Source organism: Lutjanus erythropterus, chromosome 1, assembly GCF_056507025.1.
Source record: "Lutjanus erythropterus isolate fLutEry1 chromosome 1, fLutEry1.hap2, whole genome shotgun sequence".
NCBI lineage: Eukaryota > Metazoa > Chordata > Actinopteri > Lutjaniformes > Lutjanidae > Lutjanus > Lutjanus erythropterus.
In genome coordinates this window covers 2,866,007-2,892,559 of record NC_139317.1, presented here as the reverse complement: position 1 = coordinate 2,892,559, position 26,553 = coordinate 2,866,007, and the positions used below count along the sequence as shown (strand labels likewise).

General features: G+C 40.0%; 2 protein-coding genes across 3 annotated transcripts in view; one reads left to right on the top strand and one right to left on the bottom strand.

The window, feature by feature from the left end:
• The first annotated feature begins 234 nt into the window (after window positions 1–234).
• LOC146332469 (uncharacterized) overlaps window positions 235–26,553 on the top strand; it is a 46,562-nt gene continuing 20,243 nt past the window's right edge. The window contains exons 1-14 of one of the 2 annotated variants that reach the window (XM_084718255.1): window positions 236–423; window positions 1,281–1,492; window positions 1,708–1,845; window positions 2,209–2,347; window positions 2,438–3,494; window positions 3,662–3,803; window positions 3,890–4,033; window positions 4,116–4,169; window positions 4,350–4,408; window positions 4,516–4,706; window positions 5,904–6,304; window positions 6,620–6,719; window positions 7,864–8,065; window positions 8,190–9,216. In XM_084718255.1, coding sequence (XP_084574381.1) covers window positions 301–423; window positions 1,281–1,492; window positions 1,708–1,845; window positions 2,209–2,347; window positions 2,438–3,494; window positions 3,662–3,803; window positions 3,890–4,033; window positions 4,116–4,169; window positions 4,350–4,408; window positions 4,516–4,706; window positions 5,904–6,304; window positions 6,620–6,719; window positions 7,864–8,065; window positions 8,190–8,326 — 3,099 coding nt within the window. In that variant the 5' untranslated portion in view covers window positions 236–300 and the 3' untranslated portion in view covers window positions 8,327–9,216. Of the gene's footprint in view, window positions 424–1,280; window positions 1,493–1,707; window positions 1,846–2,208; window positions 2,348–2,437; window positions 3,495–3,661; window positions 3,804–3,889; window positions 4,034–4,115; window positions 4,170–4,349; window positions 4,409–4,515; window positions 4,707–5,903; window positions 6,305–6,619; window positions 6,720–7,863; window positions 8,066–8,189; window positions 9,217–26,553 lie in introns of those variants that run through there. The other variant, XM_084718284.1, reaches the window with a different exon arrangement.
• On the bottom strand, window positions 11,783–21,877 carry LOC146332470 (uncharacterized). Its single transcript, XM_084722996.1, has 14 exons — window positions 21,734–21,877; window positions 20,557–20,768; window positions 20,270–20,407; window positions 19,876–20,014; window positions 19,571–19,785; window positions 19,312–19,493; window positions 18,690–18,831; window positions 18,448–18,591; window positions 17,374–17,432; window positions 16,572–16,762; window positions 14,695–15,095; window positions 14,224–14,323; window positions 13,341–13,527; window positions 11,783–13,254 (listed from the first exon to the last, which is right to left on the bottom strand). The coding sequence occupies exons 1-14, from the start codon at window positions 21,854–21,856 to the stop codon at window positions 13,118–13,120; spliced, it is 2,370 nt and encodes a 789-aa protein (XP_084579122.1). The 5' UTR covers window positions 21,857–21,877; the 3' UTR covers window positions 11,783–13,117.

The window sequence follows — 26,553 nt, the reverse complement described above, 5'->3', positions numbered from 1 at the left end:
TGCAAAATAAGTTATTTACTCACCTGTCAATGCAACCATGTCAGTTGTGTAACAATATACTGCATAATGAAAGCAACTGTGACTGTGCTTAAGTTTCAATTTCTCTGACATCAGATTTGTGTTTTCAGTAATCTCTTCTATTGTTCACTGAAACCAGTTCTGTAGTTGTTCTTGCACATAGTGTTCATACCATTCACCCTAGTGGCTTCTCTGCCAAGATCGTAAAGGTATATAAAGATGCTGCAGGTGGACGTGAGTGGCAGAGAATCTGGAGAGCATCACAGGTGAGTACTGGGCATCATGGCCTCCACGCTGGTGCTCCTGCTGCAGCTGCTCCTGATCTCTCTGGCGTCTGCATCACATCACTTTGGGGGAAAAATTACCTTCACCTACAAAGGAAGAAACCCTGATGGAACTTTTAGTGTGAGTGAAAACTTGTTTTCCCTGTTATGTGACATATTCTTAATATTCTTATCACTTATCATTTTCAATTGCAATTATTTCAACTGACATTAACATTGATGCTTGATTAATTTGAGAATTTCTTAACAGCAAGGGATGCACAACATCATTAAAAGAAAATCATTGTGATTTGTTCTGACTTTCCAATGTGATTCATGATTAGTGCTAATGATCATTTTTGTACAAAGAAGTAGTATGACGGCCTTTCAGGCTGCGCCGACCCAGAGGAAGGGAGGAATTCAAAATAAGATATCATCTTTGTCTAGTCTATGTCTCCCTCACATAAGTAAGCTCAATTTAAGAACAATATAAGACTATTTTCTCATATTTCTTAAATTCAACTCCTGAGAAGTAGCCTTTGTCTCATCTTACTCCAAGACTAATTTGAGCCCAATTAAAGCTCTTAAAATGTTCCCTTTTTGTCTCAAGAAAGAAAACTTGATTGTCTTAAATGAGATTTTAAATTTATATCAAAATGCAATCAGTTTGCAGAAATTCCCTCATGGCATTCTTGAGGTAATGGAATTACTCAAAAACATAAAGCCTCTGGCCACCACTACCGTTGGTGTGGAGCCATGAGAAAAGGATTTTCAAGGTTTTTCAAAAAATTATGAATCACAGAAGTCCTTCAGCATACAGTGATGAATGTGCAAAAAAGGCTGATTGGTATAGTAATCTGTGATATCAGATGCAGGCAACCTTCAGGTCTGTTGGTCACTCACACACACAAGTGATCGCATGATCTCCTCCAGACTTATGTTCTAAGCTTCAGTCGATCAACCACCTTCAGTTGTGCAATCTGTTTTTTTTTTCCACAGGTGGAAATGCACAACAAGCAAACTTTTGATGGATGCCACTACTACTATTACTACGGCTGGTCTTGTTACACTGGAAACTGTGGCACCGTAAATTTCACCCAGACAGGTCTAATTGACCGGAGCTTCAATGCACCACTAAATAACAGACAATGGTGTGAAACTGACACAGTCATTCGAAGAACTGTCCCAAGTGACAAACCATTTCAAATGAGGTGAGGTTCAGTTTTATTTAAATCATATTTATGTTGTTGCTCTTGGTCTCAACATGTATGTATTGAGTGAAGTTTGCCGAGCTTCATCTTATTGAACAACCCTGCTTACAGTTGTGCAGTTGCAAACAATAGTGTTTGCTGTGCATCTGCTTATCATAAAAGTATCTGTTGTTAGTTGTTAATATTTCAAGAGTGTAATGTCCACACATTACCAGGGAAGCCAGCTGTTGTTGGATCCCAGCGCGCAACTCGATTTGGAATTGGAGACTACTGACCTATGTGGATTTGGGAACGAGATCTGACACTGGAAAACCAAACACATCACCAGATTTCTCCATTCTCCCTTTCCTACGGTAGGTTCCCCAAAGTTAGCATGAAATATTTCAGTGAACCTCTAATCACTTTGTTTAGGAACCTGTGGAAAATGGCGCACTTTGCTACCTTTATCATGTTTTATCCTTCCGAAGACCATCATAGAGGGCACTGTATCATGTTTTGCCTATTAGAAGGCCACCTTAGAGGCTCTTAATTGTGTTTTGTCCATTGCAAGGCTACCATAGAGGGCATTTTACAGTGTTTTGTCTATTGGATGCATGTCACTAGCTTTGCGTAACTGTTTTTCCAATTGTGCGTGTTTGTAACTCTGCCGATTGGATCCTTTTGTGTAAATGATTCTCGGTAGAAGACTGTTACTAACCGTAATGTGTCTATTAAAGAGTGCCTGAGAACTGCCCACGGACATACAAGCTATTGGCCTTTGATGCTGATGGTGACAAAGTCCGATGTAGAAATGGAATTATCAGAAATGTAGAATGCAGCTCGTGCAACTTACCTTCAGCCTTCCACTTAGATCAGGTTAGTTGGAAAATCAGTTTCCTAATATGATATGTACAATACTGGATTCATGCTTTCCCTCACTTGACTACTAAATGTTCTCATTGTCAGGACTCTTGCACATTGTACTACCGCTACTCCACTGCCGCCAGCAGTGTTTATGCAATGGAGATGGTGGTGGAGGACTTCCCACAAAGAAGCATCACTCTGGGCTATGCTGATGGGTCCCAATCCCACAGGGCTCCACTGATTGTGAGGAACAAGAGACAAGCCTATTACCAAGCAACCACCCGACCAGCGGCTAGTAGCTGGTGGTATTGGCACACGACTGCTGCACCCACAGCAAATCCATGGCCTTGGTGGGGGTGGTGGCAAGGGACAACAGCAGCTGTACCCAGAACCACATATGTAACACCAACTGCATCCACAGCCTCATGGTGGTGGTGGTGGCAACGTACAACTACAACCGCTCCCAGAACCACAGTGGTAGCACCAACCACAACTGCATCCACAGCCTCATGGTGGTGGTGGTGGCAGCAACATACAACTACAACCGCACCCACAACCATGACCAGAGCATCGACCACAGTCCCATGGTGGTGGTGGCAAAGTACAACAACAACTGCACCCAGGACCACAACCGTAACACCAACCACCACCCCATGGTGGTGGTGGTGGCACCGTATAACAACAACCGCACCCACAACAACAACTGCACCCACAACCACAACCGCAGCACCAACCACCACCCCATGGTGGTGGTGGTGGCACCGTGTAACAACAACCGCACCCACAACAACAACTCCACCCACAACCACAACCGCAGCACCAACCACCACCCCATGGTGGTGGTGGTGGCACCGTGTAACAACAACCGCACCCACAACAACAACTCCACCCACAACCACAACCGCAGCACCAACCACCACCCCATGGTGGTGGTGGTGGCACCGTGTAACAACAACCGCACCCACAACAACAACTGCAACCAGGACCACAACCGTAACACCAACCACCACCCCATGGTGGTGGTGGTGGCAAAGTACAACAACAACTGCACCCAGGACCACAACCACAACCACAACTACTCAAGCACCTACGACGTCCAATTACCTGCATCCCACCACTCCTCCTCTCAGCAAACTCCCTTTGCACTTCTCTATTCTTGGTAGGTCAGGTTTTACTCAAATTCAAAATTGTGTAACCACAATTTTGACTTTGTAAAACCTTTAAAGTGTTGATCCAATAGAACATTGTAAAGTGGTAGGTATTGTATACTTGTTACATTAGCAATTTTAATATCTCTTCTTTTTTTTTTTTTTTTTTTAACTCCAGTGGACCCACGTGTACCCTCATGTCAGGAGGGACTCTTCTTGCCAAAGCTCCTGCCCCCAACACCTGAAAATGGTGCACGCATTCATGCAGAGGTCAACAAAGAAGTGGAGATAAGAGTCAAAGCACGAGCTTCATACTCAACGTATGTGAGAAACGACACGATCAGTGTGACAGTGAAGTGTTTTTCATAATATAACATAAGCCTTAACAAGAAAATCTCTTATACAGACTACATAGTATCATCATGTCCGGGCCAATGAATATCAGCAAGCAGAAGACCACACATGATGAGTTTGTCATCAGATGGACGCCTACTCCAGATGACGTGGGAAATTTTTACCCAATCTGCTTTGCTGTTGAAGCAGTGTCAGGGTGAGTTGAGTATTCAGTTCTTTTTTGACAGAATTAGTATGTGTGTGGAAAACCATGATTTAACTTTTTACATGTTTTGCAGGTCTGCTGGTCAAACCACACAGCATCAATATCGTTACACCACCCGATCTTCACAGTAAGTGACAGTCTTTTGTGTTTGGTGTTTTGTAAAATTCATCTCCAAGCACCAAGGTAGAATGCACTGCTCAGATTATTACGGTGATGATTGTAATGATAACAAATCAGCCTAATCAAATTCCTAACAGGTATTACTCTCAGTTTAAGTGTTAAAGCAGTGCTTACTGACGCTTTCCAGGTCTGCTGTCTATCAGTCTGAGATGAGGTGTGTTCTGGTGGAGGTCCGGAAGCAGATAGGTGAGTCTATATACACATATACTACTGTATTAAAGAAAGTTTTATTATACCGTATATTTTAGAGAATATGCAGGATTTATAGTTCAAAATATATGTTTTTTCTCTAGTGAAATCACATGTGATCTGCGCTGAGTCCACAATGACAGTAGAGGTGGAGAAATCTTCATTGCCCGGGCTCCATGAGGACCATTTGCGGCTAAATGACCCCAGCAACACCGCCTGCAACCTCACGAGACACTCCAACAGCACCCACATCATTGGTGTCATCCCCCTCAATGCCTGTGGCACTCAGATCGAGGTACTGCACAGTCATTTGTTTCATTATCCGCCAAGGAGGTTATGTTTTCAGCCTGGTTTGTTTGTTTGTTAGTAAGATTTCAGAAGAACTATTGGCCCGATTCTAGATCTAAATCACAGGGCTGCTACACAGATTATTTTTCACTTTAATTAGTATTGTAAGGTCAGTTGTAACACTACCCTGGGAACCAGCCTGGGAACGGAGCTCATGTTTCATTTGCCATCGCAGATACGACCGAAACCCCGTCCATTCGGGCAGAATTCCACCAGCCACAGATCTGATCGCGCCAATCACAACCATTTATTTATTCTAGTTGCAAGTTACATACAGTGATTGACAGAAGAGTTACCGGTCCAGATTTGGCACGACACACATTTGCTTCTTGATTGGTTATACATTTGTTCTCCTCTCATCTGCTCCTGAAACTCAGATGAAACTAACAACGTAGGCAGCGCTGATCAAATATGGACCAAGATTCTGTTACTACATCACCTATGTCTCACCTAAAATGTTTTCAGAAACATATATTAGTGCAGTTTTTAGCTGTAATATTGGAAAGATTGCCAGCAGTTGGACGCCATTTTCTGTTCTCCTTGAAAAGGGCCCAAGCATCGTCACATGTTTGGTTGCTCTGATTATTGTACTTTACATTTTGTTGTTGTTGCCTCCAGAGGCATTTTCATGTGAATTGATAATGGCCTTTGGAAATGTGGAACATTTTCTGCCAGTGACCTGTGGATATGGTAAAATGACCTGAATTTGTTGCACATGTGTGAACCCATCATAATTAGGGTGAAAGGAGTCTCTAAATCACCACAAACCATAGAGCTCACTATGATGGAGGCATTTGTCACATGGTCTGTAACCTGATTCATCATTACAAGTGATCCGATCTGTCACAGAGGTGTCATCTGCAAATTTAAAGATTTTAACTGAGTCAGAGTGAGAAATACAGTTATTAGTATACAAGGAATACAGAAGAGTTTACAAAGTACAACTGTGGGGAGCAACAACATATCCAGACATATATGGTGGTTGCAGCTGCAGATTGGTATATCATAGAAGACAGGACTTTTGGCCTTGGCGGAGGTGTGTACTCTCCGAGTGTCCTAGTTGGTGTTGCTTTTCCTTGTTTGTGTTGTTTTTCCGTTACATTAGCAGTATGAGGGCTGAATATATAACTTTTTTACTCTGCAGGAAGATGATGACAACCTGATTTTCAGGAATGAAATCACCACCTTTGACAACATCCGAGACCTGATCACCAGGAAGCACCTGTTTGAAGTGCAGTTCTGCTGCGTGTACGCCAAACAGGGAAATGTGACACAGGGCTTCAGTGTGCACAGGAAGAATATCACAGTGTGGGAGAAAGGCTTCGGCAAGTTCACCTACGACTTTGAGTTCTATCCTAACAACCAGTTCCAAACCATGATTGATCCAAATTCATACCCTTTGGAGTATGAGCTGGGGAGCAGGATTTACATGCAGATAGATGCCACCTCTTCAGTCAACAACACCGAGCTGTTTGTGGAGTCCTGCAGAGCTGCGCCATATGACAACCCAAACTACAGGCCAACCTACTCCATCATTGACAATGGGTAGGTAGAGTGCGCCCCCTAGTGGCAATAGAGGACATAAAAATGTGTGTGTAAAGATTTGTTGCTTTTACATGAGAGGTTTGTGACTGTAGATGTAAGTGATTGTTTGCCACACAGTGTTTGCTGAGATAGTCTCCATCTATCCACCCAGCTACCCATTTGTGAACAGTGGATGGAGAGATGGAAACGAAATGTGTTTCACTTTGTAGAACACCATCTTTTCTTAACTTACAGGCTCACCTATATAATGTGGCCTTGCTACTTGGATGTAAAAGTCAAAGCTTTACTTATTGTGTTCTCTATTTATTTTTCTAGGTGTAAAGTGGATCCAACTGTTCAAATGCATTTGGCCGACCACAAGAGACAATTCAGGTTCAGCATGGAGGCCTTCAAGTTCATCGGCTTGCATGACCAGGTGAAGAATTGATTATGTAGTTAGACTGGAGCAAGTTACTCTAAATGTATCAGAGATGGTTTTATGAAAGTATTATCTAATGCACATTTGTTGGATGGGCAGGTGCGGAGAATTATACAGTCCTGTGAAGCAGTCAGTGCTAGCTTAATTATAGAGCTTTTTATTGATCACTTTTGGCCATGCAGAGCCTAATACTGCCGTGCTGATTTGTATTTCCATTACCACTTACAACGCACCGAGCCATGCCAAGCTGTGCCTAAGATCAACCATCTCTGGGGTGGGGCCAAAGGCCCATGATACCCCTTTTTCCTCCTCAAACAAGTGTGTGTTGTGAAACTCAACTCATGTGGGTGCAGGAGAGCAGGGAGAAAGGCATTTGTAAAAGTCTCTTGTTGCTTGTTACCTTACTGCTGATGAAACCCCAACATTTCCTCTGCTTCAAAATAAAAGCTTTTAAAAAACAAAATAACACCAGACATGTATTGTGAAGAATTTATAGAAACATAAACCTATTTATCAACCATTTAACAGTTACCTGACTCAAGATTAAAACGATTAAATTGAAACACACACCTTCATGCAGGTAGCCCTGTTGTAATGGAGATGCAGTTCTGGCTGACACGCTGAGTCAAACCAAGCCAGCACGTGTGTGTTGTCACAGCAACATGAATCTAGGAAAGTTGACATATAATGGGCTTGTTCGCCCATAACAACATGAAAACTGAGTGTTTGGCCTACATGCCCACCTGTGTCCTCTCTGCTCCAGCTCTGAATCTGACACTCGTAACTAAGCCAGCTCGCTCTCCTCCTTTGGTGCTCCATGGGCCGATTGTAGACATTAAAGACATGGACAACAGCTCTAAACAAATCATTGCATGGACAGGGGAAAACTCAACAGTCCTCTCATTGCAGCTGTCAAACAAAAAACCTTCCTCAGCTGCTCCCCGTCATCTCACTTAATTACTCTGACGTGCTTCTTTCAAACTAACACCTGCTGTGTGTCGAGGTAATCCCACCTCCTAGCTAACACAGACATGCAGGACATCCATTAGGGATCCAGTGTGTCCTGACAGTATGGAGAGGGGCTACAACTCAACAATGGTTTGTCTGCTGATATAATGACAGCGTGTTCTGTTGTTTTCAGGTGTACATCAGCTGTTCAGTCATAATGTGTAAAAAAGGAGATCCAAACTCCAGGTGCTCACAGGGATGCATCAACTCCACAGCGTCAGGCAGCAGAGGACATTCGATCCAAAAGAGAGAGGCTGTCACCCAGAGTTCAAGACACCAGGTTTCCCAGGGTCCCCTCCGCTTGAGGAGATCAGCTGAGCGTACTGGAAGCCCAGGTAAAAAATCAGGGAGTGTTTTCTCAACAGCACACCTGCTTTGTTTGAGATCAAATTCAGATATTCAATATTCATATTATGTTCATAATATATTCAAACATATATGCTTCTCTTTTTTTTCCAGTGTTGAACCTGAATCTGAACCTGGTTTTCATCGCTGGATGTCTTCTCGCAGCTGTTGGCATGATCTCTGCAGTGGTCATGTACAAAGCCAAAATGTCGAGGGTCAGATACCAACCTCTGCCTACATGTGAAAGTTAAGACAGCAGCATGAAGAGACTACTAATTCTGCATGAATCACATCTGAATATATGAACCTATTGATTATTTTTGATATGAGAGTTTGGGTGTTCATGTATCTAATTTTGTGCAAATTTCTATGAATGAATACTCTTTAGTAAGGTGAAGAGCTCTTTTAGGTTAAACTGTAGACAGACGCCATTTAGATCCCCTCAGACTACTCTGAGGATGAAGAAAAAATGATGAAGAAAGATTCGTTGTCTCTTGTCAGGGTCTTTGATGAGTCAGAAGTTGCTTTCATAGATTGAGACAGCATGAAGTACACTGTGTGTTAATTCAGCAGTTTGGATGTGTCTTCATCTGTACACAGTGTGTTGGAACATCAGCTGCTTTGAATACTGGGAAAAGAAAATTCAGTTTGGATAATGCATATCTTCTCATTTCTTTTTAACTCTTCAGTGTTACTCATTACTACATGTAGGGCTTTTAGGGAAACATTTTAGTCTCTTGATTTAAAGTTGCGTATCAACTTGCTGATGAAATATTGAGAACGAATGTCTTCTTTTGAATGTCTGCATATGATGAAGTGTGGTTATGTTGGCCACTCAGGAAAATTATGTTTGTGGTGATGAGGAGGTGTGGGGTTTAGGGTGTGACTGTATATAAAGGTGGATGTCGCGTCTCCATTTTCTCCTTCTGTACACAAACAGACGCCATAATGTACCAAACATGGAGGAGGCAGGATTTATGACCCATACTGCAGCCAGCCACCAGGGGGCAGTCAAAATGTTTTAACTTCCCTTTAGAGGAGCTGTCATGTCGTCCATCTTTATGTCAGAGATTTGTATGTGTATTTTGTGATGCTTATTATCCTGTACTCTAATCAAGGAACAATAAAGAATAAAATGGGATTTATTTGTTTATTGTCTGAGTCAGTAATGTTAGAAACTTTAACTACAAACTGGCTTTTGATGAGTCACTTACCCTGAAAGAAGCAGTAAAAATCGTCCAGCTTGTTTCTTTTACAGTGTTGACTCAAAGATCCCAAATTACAAACCAGTCAGAGCTGGACGGCCCTGCATGTACAGTACACAAGTTACATAGTTCCCCTGAAATTATGGGGTGCAAGTTCAGACAGTGGACATGATGGTTGTCCCCATAGCTACACATAATTTTAAAACAAGACGATGATTATTTAGTGTCTCAAGATGCAAATACAAGATGGAAAGCAATGTTCTGACATTCCCTTTTAATTAAATATTGAATATGAAATAAGGCTGCAACTAATAATTATTTTCATTGTCAGTCAATCTGTTGATTATTTTCTCAATGAATCGACTAGTTGTTTGGTCTATAAAATGTTCAAAATATTCAAAATATTCACATCTGAAGAGTGAAATCAGAGAATTTTTACTTTAATTTTATTTTTAAAAGTGACTCAGACTGATTCATTGGTAATCAGAGTACTTGGTGTTTAATTTAATAATAGATTAATAATCGATTAATCAATTAAATGTTGCAGCTCTAATATAAAAAATTGCTTAGCTGGCATACTGGGCAATGTGGATGCACATATCTCAGCCAAACTATAAATAGTGTTTTATGTCATAAGATTTATAAAAGGAAATGTGGGAGAGCCTCACAGCTCTGTAGGTGTTTTATTATGTTGAGACATAACGCTGCAGCCATAGCTTATGTTTATGTGAGGTACCCAATCAGTATCAACACATTTTATGCAATTTTGCCGGGTTTTATTTTGGGAATATCATTTCTGTGACAAGTATATTCTCATAGGAGCTGCAGAGGTCGATTATTGCTTCAAGGCTCCTTTATTGAGGTCATGGGAGAAAACAAATACCCGGGCGTTCACCTCAACAATAAACTGATCTACGAGCACAGGAGTCCTGTACAAAAAGGGCCAAAGTTGCCTCTGGAGTGTGCAGGATGCTGTTTAGAACTTAGCATCTGCTATCTTCTCTGCCATAGTCTGCTGGGGCTGCGGCAGCACTGAGAGGGGCAGGAAAAGACTGAACAGGCTGGTTAAGAGGGGCAGCTCTGTCCTGGACTGTCCTCTGGATTCCACTGAGGAGGTGGCTGAGAGGAGGGTGTTGGATAAACTCACATCAATCATGAACAGCAGCTCTCACCCCCTGCATGAGACTGTAGGTGAGCGCTGCAGGTCCTTCATAACAACACCATGATGTAATGTAGTACTGTTGTGTGTCACATCACTCATTACACACAATAATCAACTGATTTGCACCATTCTCTATCTGGAGTTTTATTACACATTCACCCATATTTATACATATTATCTTCCTTTATTGCCACACATCATATATGCATATTATTATGTACTGCATGTTATATTTTGCCATTATCCTGTGCAATATCCTATTTATTTACTTTTTCCACTGTTAAATCGCCTTCTGTGCAATAATATCTTCAAACTGTGAATCATCCCATGAATCTTTGCTGCTTGTACTCTCTGCAGTCCAAATCTCTATGTCTCAGTACAGTTAGCCACTCACAAGGGAGTATTATTTAATTTTTTCTCATGATGACCTGTGTGCAATTATCCTGTACAATTATCAATAGATATCTATTTAATCTGTCCATGTGGCCATATTTTTTCCACAGTGGAAGGTGTATATAGTGTATATAGTCTGTGTATATTATTTTCTAATCTATAATCTATATTTAAGACAGGATAAGATAAACTTTATTGATCCCACACTGGGGAAATTCACACATTACAGCAACTCAACAAGAACAAGTAGAAAAAAAGGGTGAGTGCAAATAGAGTACTTATTTTTAAAAAAAAAGAAAAAATAGAAGAGAAAATATACATAGAAGAATAAAGAAATGCAAAATATAAAGTACTAAATTTGTCAAAGCTATACACTCAAGACTTTAAACACTATATACACCTTTTACTTATACAGATATATGGAGATATTTGCAAGTATGGACAGATATATGGGTAAATACTGTATGTATAACTGTGCAAGATAACTGCACACAAACTGTAGTACACACATGCTGTGTAGCATCATATTAATGAGAATAAATAATGTGAGTAGAGTTGTGTAGAATAAACTGCATAGAATATGAGCAACAAATATTTAACATTTATTATTATTATTATTATTATTATTAGTAGTAGTACTAGTAGTTGTATTACATTGTTTACCCAATCTTTTCTACCTGTACTATTTGAGCTGCTGTAAAGTGTGAATTTTCCCACTGTGGGATCAATCAAGTTTTGCTTAGTTTTATCTTAGTATGTAATAAATTCAAATTGTGCTGCTGATTGTGATTTACTGCCCCAAGCTAAAATTCTGCCCTCCTGTGAGAGCCAGTGAGTCAATGTTGGAAAAGAGACGAGCTGGGCGATTTTTACTGCTTCTTTCAGGGTAAGTGACTCATCAAAAGCCAGTTTGTAGTTAAAGTTTCTAACATTACTGACTCAGACAATAAACAAATAAATCCCATTTTATTCTTTATTGTTCCTTGATTAGAGTACAAGATAATAAGCATCACAAAATACACATACAAATCACTGATATAAAGATGGACGACATGACAGCTCCTCTAAAGGGAAGTTAAAACATTTTGACTGCCCCCTGGTGGCTGGCTGCAGTATGGGTCATAAATCCTGCCTCCTCTATGTTAGATGGGCTAAACTAAAGATCAAACTACATGTTTTACCCAAAGATGGTTTCTGATATTTTAAGCAGTTCTGATCATGCTGATGTTTTTTCAGGTGCTAATTTTTCTCATCACTTTGATTTGAATTAGTCATTTCATGCAATAAAAAGGGGGTTTCATATAATGAGCATGACTGAGAGCTGACAGCTCTCTGCACTGTGGCTCCAAATGTCACCTGCACAAAATGGCGGCACTCTTTGGTACATTATGGCGTCTGTTTGTGTACAGAGGGAGAAAATGGAGACGCGACATCCACCTTTATATACAGTCACTGACAAAAACACACACCCTAAACCCCACACCTCCTCATCACCACAAACATAATTTTCCTGAGTGGCCAACATAACCACACTTCATCATATGCAGACATTCAAAAGAAGACATTCGTTCTCAATATTTCATCAGCAAGTTGATACGCAACTTTAAATCAAGAGACTAAAATGTTTCCCTAAAAGCCCTACATGTAGTAATGAGTAACACTGAAGAGTTAAAAAGAAATGAGAAGATATGCATTATCCAGACTGAATTTTCTTTTCCCAGTATTCAAAGCAGCTGATGTTCCAACACACTGTGTACAGATGAAGACACATCCAAACTGCTGAATTAACACACAGTGTACTTAATGCTGTCTCAATCTATGAAAGCAACTTCTGACTCATCAAAGACCCTGACAAGAGGCAAAATCAACCAAACTAAGAATCTTTCTTCTGGTCTGGTCTGGTCTGCTCTTCTTCTGGCCTTGCCTCACAACTGATGAAACTCCAGGCCTGATTGACACCCATCAAAACTCAAATATTCATTGATACACAGTTTACAGAAATCCCCAATACAACCACCATCCTGGTCATCAACATCATCAACAGTGATAGTAAGCAACCATGTTCATTAAATCTCTTAAGCAGCAGATATGAAGGACTTGAAGAGCACCCAAGCCTGTGGCTAAAAGAGCTCTTCATCTTACCAGAAACATTAATATTCATTCATTTAAATGTGCACATAGTTAGTTACATGAACACCCAACCTCTCATATCAGAATAATCAAAATGGCTTCATATTAAAAAGTAATTCATGCAGAATTAGTAGTCTCTTCATGCTGCTGTCTTAACTTTCACATGTAGGCAGAGGTTGGTATCTGACCCTCGACATTTTGGCTTTGTACATGACCACTGCAGAGATCATGCCAACAGCTGCGAGAAGACATCCAGCGATGAAAACCAGGTTCAGATTCAGGTTCATCACTGGAAAAAAAAAAAAGAAGTATAATTTGGATCTGATCTCAAACAGAGCAGGTGTGCTGTTGAGAAAACACTTCCTGTTTTTATACCTGGGCCGTCGGCACGATTGGCTGATCTCCTCAAGCGGAGGGGACCCTGGGAAACCTGGTGCATTGAAGTCTCGGTGACAGCCTCTCTCTTTTTTCTGGTTGATGGTGAGGAGTTGATGCATCCCCGTGAGCACCTGGAGTTTGGGTCTCCTTTTTTACACATCATGACTGAACAGCTGATGTACACCTGAAAACAACAGAACACGCTGTCATTATATCAGCAGACAAACCATTGTTGAGTTGTAGCCCCTCTCCATACTGTCAGGACACACTGGATCCCTAATGGATGTCCTGCATGTCTGTGTTAGCTAGGTGGGCTTACCTCGACACACAGCAGGTGTTAGTTTGAAAGAAGCACGTCAGAGTAATTAAGTGAGATGACGGGGAGCAGCTGAGGAAGGTTTTTTGTTTGACAGCTGCAATGAGAGGACTGTTGAGTTTTCCCCTGTCCATGCAATGATTTGTTTAGCGTTGTTGTCCACATCTTTAATGTCTACAAACTGTAAATTGAGTACCAATGAAAAGTGGAGATGTATGGAGGACAGCGAGCTGGCTTAGTTACAAATGTCAGATTCAGAGCTGGAGCAGAGAGGACACAGGTAGGCAGGTGGGCCAAACACTCAGTTTTCATGTTGTTATGGGCGAACAAGCCCAGGAAGCCCTGAGATGAATATATGTCAACTTTCCTAGATTCATATTGCTGTGACAACACACATGTGACAAAGTGACAGTAATAAAGCTAGCACTGACTGCTTCACAGGACTACATAATCCTCTGCACCTGCCCACTTCCCCCCAATGTGCATTAGATAAAACTTTCATAAAACCTGTCAGATACATTTAGAGTAACTTGCTCCAGTCTAACCACATAATCATTTCTTCACCTGGTCATGAAAACCAATGAACTTGAAGGCCTCCATGCTGAACCTGAATTGTCTCTTGTGGGCAGGGGGATGTACTTGAATAGTTGGCTCCACTGTACACCTAGTCAGAGAAAAATAAATAGAGAAAGCATATGAAATGTTGACTTTGTAACTCTATACTTTACATGACATGACATTACATTGCCAGAGAAGAATATTATTCTACTGAAGAGTTCAAATGAAAAAGAAAAGTAAAAGCAAAGCAGGTTAGAGGATCATCAACAAGGTGAAACACATTTAGTTTCCATCTCTCCATCCACTGTTCACAAATGGGTAGCTGGGTGGATAGATGGAGACTATCTCAGCAGACACTGTGTGGCAAACAATCATTCACATCTACAGTCATAAACTTCTCATGTAAAAGCAAACAACAAATCTTTACAAACACATTTTTATGTCCTCTATTGCCACTAGGGGGCGCACTTTACCTACCCATTGTCAATGATGGAGTAGGTTGGCCTGGAGTTTGGGTTGTCATATGGCGCAGCTCTGCAGGACTCCACAAACAGCTCAGTGTTGTTGACTGAAGAAGTGGCATCTATCTGCATGTAAATCCTGCTCCCCAGCTCATACTCCAAAGGGTATGAATTTGGATCAATCATGGTTTGGAACTGGTTATTAGGATAGAACTCAAAGCCATAGGTGAACGTGCCGAAGCCTTTCTCCAACACCGTGACATTGTTCCTGTGCACACTGAAGCCCTGTGTCACATTTCCCTGTTTGGCGTATACGCAGCAGAACTGCACTTCAAACAGGTGCTTCCTGGTGATCACGTCACGGATGTTGTCAAAGGTGGTGATCTCATTTGTGAAAACCAGGTTGTCACCCTTTTCCTGCAGAGTAAAAGGTTATATAATCAGTTCTCATACTGCAAATATAACAGAGTTGTACTGTATTTCATTCCACTTGCATATTATGGCTGCAATTATAGTCATGCACCTCTGTAGTTACCCAGTTATAATTTTGTTATTGGTTCATGGGCGCCCTCTCTCAGAGCTAGTAGGCAAATGCCACGGCAGGCTGTAAAAACGTTGCCAGTTCTTGAGAGATGTGCCCAAGGTGAGTTGTCAAAAACAGCACTGGATACAAATATTGTCCGCATGTTCACTATATGAATATATATGTACTGAAAGTTATAGAGATGCTACTGGAAAAAGTTATAAGCAGGTTGCTGTACTTTTTAAGTAATGAAATATCTAAATAATGGCATAATGCACTTTGTGAACAAGCTAGTTGGCCTTCGTGCTAAATAACATGCTGTTATTTTGTAGTGTTCTGTGTGAGAGCTGTCTATAACGAGCCAACCGGAGAACTGACCAGTATTTAATCTGTTCCTGTACAGAAATAAATGGCGGTTCAAAGATGGACGACGAGCCTCTTTATTAATATCACAATGCAGATTCTGAGAGTTGCTTACCAGCAGTTACAGCGGGCCTAACTGAGTTCGGTTACTCAAATAAAAAAGGAAAAGCATTGCTAATATTTGAGAGAAGAGCACAGGAACACTAGAGAACACTCACTAAATATATGTTATGTTCCAGTATATCACTATAGACCAAATCATGAACTTTAATTGGAATGTAGATGTAGTAGGATTTCCATTAACCTCCTGTTTAATTCACCACACCAGCAGGGCAATACTTTAATGAAAACTCACATTCTTCACAATAAAGCATCTTCAAGGTATTTCTGACCAGAACTGAGCTGGATTTGATCAACAGAGAAAATCACATCAAGGTACAAAACACAGAATTTCCTGTTGCCAGTAGGTGGCACTATGAGTATGACTGAATACTGTCACGTAGATGACTTCAGACTGGCAGCAGTTTGTTAAGTACAAAGCCTGGGAATGGCAAAAAAGACCTAAAATTACACACAAATTTCAAAATGGCCAACTTCCTGTGGGGTTTAGGGTTTGGCTCCAAGAGACCAGACCTGTCAGAGCAACGCAAAATGTGACGTTGCTTGGTTCATTTTCAAGCAGGACACAAAATGGCGTCCATATGGTCACAATCTTTCTAGTATTACAACTAAAAAGTACACTTAAATATGTTTTGACAAACATTTTAGTAGAGAAATGGGCAATGTAGTTAAAGAATCTTGACTCATATTCGATCATGATTGACTGATGATGTTTTCATGACACACAATGGGAGCCACCTGGTCGCAATCTTTCTCATGTTACAATACAGTGCACTAAAACATGTTTCTAAAAACATTTTAGGTGAGACATAGGTAATAATAATCCTGCTGACAGACAAACTGAGAGAAGAACGCAGTGGATAATGAAACAAATGACCCTGCGGTACCTCGATCACAGTGCCACAAGCATTGAGGGGGACGACAGCGACGACGTGGGTGCTGTTGGAGTGAGTTGTGAGGCTGCAGACGGTGTTGGAGGGGTCACTGAGCCGCAGATGAGACTCGTGGATTCCATCGAATGCAGATTTGTCTACCTCTACTGTCATTGTGGTCTCAGTGCAGATCACATTGGGTTTAGCTAAAGAAAAGATATATATTTTCAAAACATTTAGCTGAAAACTGCATATATTTTTTAAAATACATTGTAAAATAAAACCTGTGTTAACACTATAAGTGCCAGAAGTCCATAACAACTAGAACGTCCATAAATGATCATTTTGACCTTTGACTCTCTCATGATAAATATCAGACAAAGACATTAATACATTTATTCACCACACCGTTTTAAGATTAAAATAGAATAGGAGGGTAAAAAAATGCCAAGCTGATTAACATGGTGTGAACAACACAGCTACAACTAAAACAACCGATAACGGGTGTGTTAGATTTGCAGTAGCTGTGCAAATGATCAAGCATCAACAATAGTCAGCAGCTCTGCAGCACTGAGGCACTGGTGGGCCCCCAAATTAAGTTCTGCTCGGGGCCCCATAAAGTCTCGGGTCGGCTCTGAATCGATGGTTCTAAATTTGGACTGGAAGTAAAGTTTACCCAAACTAACGTACACCAGCCATGTGTAGATGATTTTTGGCACTGAATGACATCATTTAGCATGTGATGTATTTGGTGACAACATGCAACATTCCAGTAAATTCACTTCAAAATGTTGATTTTAAAGTCACTTGCACTCACGTTTCGGCTTCACGATTTTCAGCAGAAAACACCTCATCTCTGACTGATACTTGCGAGATCTGGAAAGCATCAGTGAGCAGATTTGGTGAGACTGATTGGTTAAAATCATTACTGTTACGACATGAGCAGTGCACTCTACTTTGTTGCTTAGAGATGTATTTTACAAACACCAAACACAGAAGAACATACATATACAACACCAGAGGTGGGAGACTGCAGTCACAAATCTGAGGACTTGAGACTTGCTTAACTAAAGCTGATAAAAGACTCGACTTTACTTGATATTCATGACTTTAGACTTGACTTAGACTTGAGACAGCTGACTTGAAAGGACTTGACTTTTTTCAATTACATATCCGCATTTTCTGGGCTGACCAGCTATGGCCAAAAATGAAAAAAAAAACAACTGGATTCACAGATTTTATTGTTAATAATGATGGTAAGAGGAGACTGACTGTATGCAGCGTCACAACAGGAACACCTCAAATGAATTCTGATACAGTTACTAATTACCTGTTAAAAATGTAATCAGTAATGTAAGTATCCAAGTATCACAATATTAGAGCAAATTTTATCAAGTAATCATGGATAATATATGCATTCAGGCATGATACTGAAACAAATATACAGGAAAAATAAAACTTATTTTGAATTACATTTCAATTATCTCATTTATGTATTTAATGTATTTAATATTTTGTAGTTTTGAGAAATTATTATTGTTACTATTTCATTTTTAAAAATGATTTCTGACATTCCTTCACTTACCACTAGAGGGAGCTCACGTACCACCAGTGATTGACGGATTAATTGAGGGCCTGTGGGTCTTTGTTGTGTTGAGATCATCAGATTTTTTATATGACTTGACTTGTCACTTGTCTGACCTGAGCAATGACTTGACTTGCTCGATTCTCTCCACAGTAACTTGGGACTCATTGGTTAAGAATTATGACTTGCTCACTGGTGTCTCACTCCCACCTCTGACACAAACTATACTAACTAAATCAAGACTAAATATACACATAATAAATTACACACTAATTCTGTCATAGAGGAAATGAAGCCTCGACTCACCCTGCTGATGATTCAGCAGCAAAGCAGACTGGGAAAAATTCTCCCAGGTCATTTGGAGAAGCCGTGTACTTAATGACAAACTCATCATTTGAGACCGCCTCCTTGCTGATGTTCAGCGGGCCCGTCATGGCGATACTGTCCAATCTGGATGAGAGATTTCCTCATTAATGCTGACATTATCTTACTTGCTGAAATACTGAGAATGTTTTGTTGCCACACTGATCACGTTGGATCTCACTTACGTTGCCATTGAAACTTGTGCTTTGACTGGAATCCTCAGTTCTTTGCCGTATTCTGCTTCAATTTCTTCACCATGTTTAGGTGTTGGGTCCACAAGCTTTGGCAAGAAGTGTCCCTCCACACATGAGGATACAGGTGGGTCCACTGGAGTGAAAAAGATCAATTTAATCAATTTTAGTCACTGGTGTCTTCATTAGTTTTCAATGGCAAACATTTGCTGAGGACACTGAGATCATACTTTCTTTATGTATATTTTCCTTATTCCGTAAGGGTCGCGGGCTGCTGGAGTCTATCCCAACTGACATTGGGCAAGAGGTGGGGTTCACCCTGGACAAGTCGCCAGTTCATCGCAGGGCTGACACATAGACAGACAACCACTCACATTCACATTCACACCTATGGGCAATTTAGAGTCACCAATTAACCTAGCATGCATGTCTTTGGACTGTGGGAGGAAGCCGGAGAACCCGGAGAGCCAGTGTTGAGAAAAACCTTTTAAAGGACCAGTGTGTAAAGATGAGTAAAACCTGACTTACCGAGAAACATGAAGTGAAAAGGTAGTTTGCTGAGAGGAGCGGTGGTGTGTCTCCGGCCTGCGCTGCCAGTGTAAGGGGTTGATCTAGCAGGTGGGGGTGGTGTTGTGGTTGTGGTTGGTGTTGTGGTTGTGGTTGTGGTTGTGGTTGGTGTTGTGGTTGTCGTTGTCGTTGGTGCTGTGGTTGTAGTTGTGGTTGGTGTTGTGATTGTGGTTGTGGTTGGTTCTGTGGTTGTGGTTGTGGTTGGTGTTGTGGTTGTGGTTGTGGTTGGTGCTGTGGTTGTAGTTGTGGTTGGTGTTGTGGTTGTGGTTGTGGTTGGTTCTGTGGTTGTGGTTGTGGTTGGTGTTGTGGTTGTGGTTGTGGTTGGTGCTGCGGCTGTGGTTGTGGACATCATAAGGAGGCTGGCCTGTCTCTTTCTCCTGTACACCAGTGGACCAGCGACAGAACGGGACCCGTCAGCGTAGGACAGACTGATGCTACTTTGCGGGAAGTCCTCCGCCAACATCTCAAATGCAAACACTTTGCCGTTGTTCGAGACGTGACGGTAGTATAACGTGGAAGAGTCCTGAAAATGTCAACATTTAGTAGTCAAGTGAGGGAAAACATCAATCTGGCGTTGTGCATAACGTATTAAGAAACTGATTTTCTAACTAACCTGATCTAAGTAGAAGCCTGGAGGTAGGCTGCACACGCTGCATTCTTCTCCGCTGACACTTCCATATCTGGAACGAACTTCGTCACCATCAGAATCAAAGGCCATCAGCTTGTATGACCGTGGGCAGTTCTCAGGCATGCTTTAATAGACACATTAACAGTTAGTCTTTAACAGTCTTCTTCCAAAGATCCTTTATGCAAAAGGAAAAAAAAAACCCTAAGTTTCAAAGCAATATTACCATTATAAATGTGCAACTGACTTTCTTTCCCGACTCCTAGACTACCACTATAACTGTAACAGGAGAGGGACAAAAGAGCCTCATGTGGCTCCAGAGCCTCAGGCTGCTGACTCCTGGCTTAGCTGAAATGTTTCATGGTAACTTTAGGGAACTTACCGTATAAAAGGAAGGATGCCGATAGCTGGTGGTCTGTTTGGTTTTCCGGTGTCAGATCTTGTTCCCAAGTTCACCATGGTCAGTATCCTCCAAGAATTAACGCCGTTACGAGTGCTGAGCCAACAACAGTCAGAGTCCCTGGTATGTGTGGAAACAACACTCTTTAAATACTCCATCTACCAGAAAAACTTTAAATATGGCTGTTGAATAAGATGATGCTCTGCAAACTTCATGTCAAGAACAGCAGCAACAACATTAATATGATTACAATAAGACGTAAAGCTCACCTGAATTGAAAAGGTTTGTCACTTGAGACATTTCTTCTGGTGATTGTTTCAGTTTCACACCATCGGCTGAAACCAGTTGGTGCACTGGTGCTGCTGTCAGTTACTCCTTTCTGCCTGTAAGATGTGTCCTCAGTGCCACAGTTACCTCTGTAACAAGACCAGGGGTAATGGTACTGACAGCTACCGTAGGTCGCCTTGGTGCGGATTTCCACCTGTGGACAAAAGATCCGATTAAGCAGTTGTGCAGTTAGAGACGGTTGCTGTACTGAAGTTAAGGACATCTCTGCAGTGTTATCAGTTTTAACAAGGGAGTTTATTTGTTTTCATCATTTGGTCAATAACAACAACAAGTGTCACTAAAGGTCACACTTTATTTAAGAAATGCATACGTTGTTTAAATCATAAAACAGTGAGGTGGCAGGAGGCCGGGGGCTGGTTAATAAACAAACATTAATAATTTATCACAATTTATCACATAAAATGAATAAATATTCAAACCAAATTAAACTGTAAGAGTGCAGACAGTAGCACACAACCTAAAAAGAATCAGATATAACCCCTTTGTAAGCAGAATTCTGTCATCAGAATTGTGTATTAAAATGGGGTCGTGTTTAAAGTTTAAAGAGATGAGTGAGAGCCCGGCTCATACTGACATTGTGAACTGGATGTTCTTTTCATGACTTCATAATAACAAGTTCATGAGTTCCTTGTGAACACAGCAAAAATTATTAAAGTCATGATTTTGGGAAAAAAGTCACAGCTCAGTTAATCAATAGATTAATATAGTATATTAACCTATGCAAAGATTAAATAGATGATTTTTTTTTATTGTCACTATTCCAGGAAGGAAATATGACTCAATACAACCATTGTTAAGTAATTATAACAAGCACTACTGTATTTTGTGTAGGTATTTTCAAATTACTCAAAGATGCTGTACAAAAAAAGTTAAAAATCTTTAATAGATAACTACAATGGAAATGAATGTAAATTTTTCATGTTCTATCAGATTAATCAGACCCATATAGAATAACAACAGGGATGGTAGTAATGATGACAATAAGGAAGTGATAAGTGATTTCTAGAATATGACAAATATCTGTCACATAAAAGGGAAAACACATTCACACATTATTCATAAAGAATGTTGCATATCATTAAAAGTTTTATCACTCACTTCGTGACTTCCATCAGGGTTTTTTCTTTTGTAGATGACACTCATTTTTTGCCCCATGTGATGTGACGCAGACGCCAGGGAGACCAGGAGCAGCTGAAGCAGGAGCACCTGTGTGGAAGCCATGATGCCCGAAACTCACCTCTGATTCTCTCGAGATGCTCTGCCACTTCCATCCACCCGCAGCATCTTTATACACGTTTACAGGCTCGCCAGAGGAGCTGCCAGGATGAATGGTATGTACACTATGTGAAGAATAATTTACCAGCTGCAAAACTGGTTTCAGCAAACAATAGAAAAGATTATTGAAACTATGAGAACACCAGTAATTAATGTCAAGGAATTTAAATCTGGGCACAGTCACAGTGTGTGGGTTTTTCATTTTATAATACAATTGTATTTTGTACACAATTCTCATTCTAATCGTTTTGAAGACAGTTTTAAACTGACATGGTTGCACTGGCAGGTGAGAAAGTCATTTATTTTGCAAACATCCACATTTTTTTCAACTGACTGCAGGACAAATGTCAAAAATAATGTGGTTTAATTTCGAGCTGCACAATTAATTGAAATGTTATCAGAATCACAATAAGTTCAATATCCCAATATTATATTTCGTGAAAATTAAAATTGTGATTCAAAAATAATGTTTCCCGTTAACTGCGAATCATGTTACAATATCTGTCAGTATCGTGTAGTCCTAGTTTGCTGTCATAAAAATGCTCAAATGAATTACCAGTGTAATGACAATTAAAACGTTTGTTTACCACCGGTTGTCCTTCAGATGAGAAGCATCTTTGAAACCTCATTATTTACTGGGTTGGGTTGTAATGGATTACATGTAATTGGGATTACATAATCTGACTTTAGTTATGATGCTCCTTCATCCTGGAATAATCTACAGAAGGATCTGAAATTGGCAGAGCTGATCTCTGCGGGGGAATTCAAGTCGATTTTAAAGGATCGAGAAAATAGCTCCCTTGGTCAATGCGATTGTTCACAAATTCTTCCCCAAATCATTTCAGAAATTGTATCCACATCATATTTGTTCTTGTTTATGTAATCTGTTGTGTGTGATAGTTGTTTGGTTGATAAACTCTTCAAAATATGGCAAATGTTTTATGATAAATGTCACTCAATTAACTCATAACAAGTGCATCTGACATACAGGGTTTTTTAGACAAGTCCTCCATAAGAAGAACCACATGCAAAAAATTTTTTTTTCTCCCAGTGGCCACTTTTATTGCAGTGAAAAATTCGCCACGAGCCCAAAAAGCATTTTCCTCCACAAGCCACCACCATATAAGAGACGTCAAACAAGGTCAATTATGATTCTTGTAATTAATTTTTGATCCGTGGAGTTTTTATGAGCTGAGTGAACTTGTAGGCGAAGACTCAGAGGGAAACACGACTGCACATATTCAGTGGGCTGTACAAACAGGAAGTCAACCTGTAAGTTAGAGAACTTTTTTTGGTTAATTTTTTTCTAACCCGTGGTGGTATTTATTTATTTAGACAGTTTTGGTGTGAGTTTCAGAGTTTTGCATATATTGGCTACAGAGATGGCTGCTTTCTCTTGGCACTCAGTTTGGGGCTCAATGCACCAAAAAAAAAAAAAAAAAGTATTTGTAAAATTTAACAGTAGGTTTTCTTTCCAGAAATCAAGATAATTCACAGACATTATTATTAGCAGTTTAGAATTACTAATATGACATACAGAGTTATTAATAACTTGCTTGCAATAGTCCATCTCCAACCTTCGTCCTCAGCCTCATCTGCACATAGCAACCAGCACCAGTACCTTTTCTGTGTCCCCTTTTCTGACAGTAATTGCAAACTCTTTTTTACATCAGAATCATACTTCTGTTCTGTGTTTCAGGTCTGGTTTGATCTTATTTCATCATATTTCTGAACTGAAAAAAAAAAACAACTTCTCACAACGGAGTTGTGTGTCAGATTTTAAAGTTGGGTCAAAGATGACACTGAGATTTCTGGTGTGAGGATGTGATTTGGGTGAAGGGGCCCCAAGTTTAGTTAGTCTAGTAAGGTTTGTGTTGACAGAGTAGGGCTGTACAGCGGCACAGTGTTGTGAATCCAAAAGTTAAACAGCAACAGGGTTTTTTGCAGTAAAAAAATTAATTAGTGCTTCTACTTTTATGTGAGTCTTTTTTGTGAGTCGCTACATGAGTAAAACTGCGTACTTTTACCACCTCTGCTATCTGAGCAAGAAGCAAAATAACAAATTGTAGTATTTTTATGACACAACTGACATTTTTCAATAAAAAAAACACGACAGATTAAAAAGCAAAGCAGGAAACTTGATTACTATTATTATTCATAGAGGCTGAATTAAATCTGATAGGACATTACCAGTCAAACCAGTGCGTGAGTATGAGAGGGATGACGGACAATATGCTTTGTTTTACAGGCACAGTCACACAACAGGAACACGTCAAACAGCTGGGATTGACAGCTGACATTTAAACACTAATGACTACCAATTAAAATTTTCAAAAATGATGCCAAGGAAGTAACACAGAAAGTCAGTCAGAAGTGAAGATCAAGCACGAGGTTAAAGTTTTATTCATGTCAAGTTTGGTTTCAGGATTTATCTGGTTTGTACATTGTTAAAAACGTTTGGAATAATATAAGCACACAACTCAACAAACCATATAACATACATGTAGAGTTTTTAGACATTTAAACGATGAAATGTTGGACTTATTTTGCGTTTCACTCTGATGTATCCCGTCAGTTACAGCAACTAGCAGCTGTTACCTTTGGTCTACAAACATACACAGTATACAGTATATACAGGTAAATAATTAAACTCAGAGTAGAACAAGAAAATAAAACAATATGTACAGTGATTTACATATATACATATACACATATTCACCAGAAAATAATTCTTAAGGTCAGTTTTAGATAAAACATCCAAGATCTAAAAACTGGATAAAAATGTCAGTTCATGACAGCTTCTGGAAAATAAACACAACATTACAAACAAAATGATATTACAAGTAAAATATACAGTTTGTACAGCACATCCCGCAGTGAGATTTATCTGAATGTGGCTCCAAAAAATGAACAAATCAGTGGTGTATCAGTAACACGGCTAATTTAAGACGTACTGCTGGACAAATCAAGGAAAATAATTTTATTTAAAAACAATTCAGTGAATAAAAGGTGTGATTGCTTGATCTTAAAAACATATATCTAAAGAGTGAGCTCAGTTGGCATCAGTCACAGCCAACAGAAGCAGTGAGTCAGTTTCCTGTAACTCTGCTGGTTACTGGTAAGCAAAACCTGAGTTGAAAGTGAGGTGGTGACAGATTGTCTGACTTTCTTTTTACCTGCAGGCTAATGAGGGCAGGACATGTGCAACAGGAGGGTCACATTGTTTTTCTCACTCTTCATATAATGCCTGTGGAAAGTTCATTTATTGCTGGAGGGCATTTTAGAAAAAAATCAAAGGGCACCAGGTGTATGTCATGCGGTGCCAGCATACCAAAAATTGTTGTGCATTTATGGTGGAACTTTTCTAATCCCTGGCTTAGATATCAATTGTTTTGCTATATGACTTAAAGTACAAAAACCACCACACCTTTTTAATTATTTAAAGGCACGGAACAGCCTTGAAGAGCAGCATTTTATCCACTGATGGGGCAACTAAGAGAGTATTTTATAATGTTTTATCCATTGGAAGGGCACTCTAGAGAAATGGTTCCCAACCTGTGGTATGGGTCCCCGTAAGGGGGGTGGCAAAAAGGTCACAGGGGGTCCCCAAGGCTTTGTCTGCTTGGTTGTCACAAATAGATTTGCACATTTTTAACAAAACTAACAATTTATACAAACATCTGTGTACAAAACTATTTGAAAAGGCACACCAGAGTGCACTTTACTACATTTGATCCACTGGAATGGCAAAGTAGAGGGCAGTTTATCATGTTTTATCCATCAGAGGGGCACCTGTTCTTGTGTGTTTGAGTGAGAATAAGAGGACAAACATGTTTGTTTGTATAATAAGCAAATGGACACAGTTTAATAAGTCTAATATTTAATATAACTTGGACAGCTGGAATTGTCAGCTGACATTCACACAGTGATGAAAGCCAAATGTTTTAAATTTTTCAGAAATTACCTCAAGTGATGCCAAGGAGGAAACAAGGACAACATGCACTGACCAACCAGTTTGTCCTCTTGTTGTTCTGTATTGTAATCCTCTGTGGGTTGGGTTGAACTGTTTTGAATGCAATTATTTTAATTAATTATTCGTGTCAAGTTCAATTGCATTTCACTCTCTGATGTATTTTACTGCGTTTCTCCATAAGTTCTAGAACCCAGCAGGGAGAAGTTAACACACCATGGATTTCTTTGGTTTGATCATTGTCAAATGTGCATAAATTATATGAATTACAAATTACATGTGTATAAATTATATATCCTGTCCCAATTTTTACTGCAAGTTCTGCTTTGCATCATCTTATATTTGCTGGATGCATTTAATTGAATTATTATCATTGAACTTATAAGCAAACCTACCACACCTCTGCACAGAAATAACAAGGAATAATTAACTATTTAATTGTTTAAAGGCACGGAGCGGCTTCTAGCATGGAGAGCAGCCAATATGTCACTGCACTGCATTTTATCCACTGATGGGGAAACTAAGAGGGCACTTTATCATGGTTTATGAATTGCAGGTGCACTCTAGAGGGCACTTCATTGTGTTTTATCCACGTGGCCCTATAAGCAAAAATTCTCATAAACATAAGCTTACAGACTATGTCTGAACTTATTGAACCAGGGACGCTGCAGAG

Excerpts from the sequence above, each read along its gene's own strand:
- LOC146332470 (XM_084722996.1), bottom strand. The coding sequence starts at position 21,856 with ATGGCTTCCACACAGGTGCTCCTGCTTCAGCTGCTCCTGGTCTCCCTG. Across the intron at positions 18,832-19,311 it reads CCACAACACCACCCCCACCT|TGGACCCACCTGTATCCTCA; the intron begins GCTAGATCAACC and ends TTTTCACTCCAG. Across the intron at positions 13,255-13,340 it reads CAATCGTGCCGACGGCCCAG|TGATGAACCTGAATCTGAAC; the intron begins GTATAAAAACAG and ends TTTTTTTTCCAG.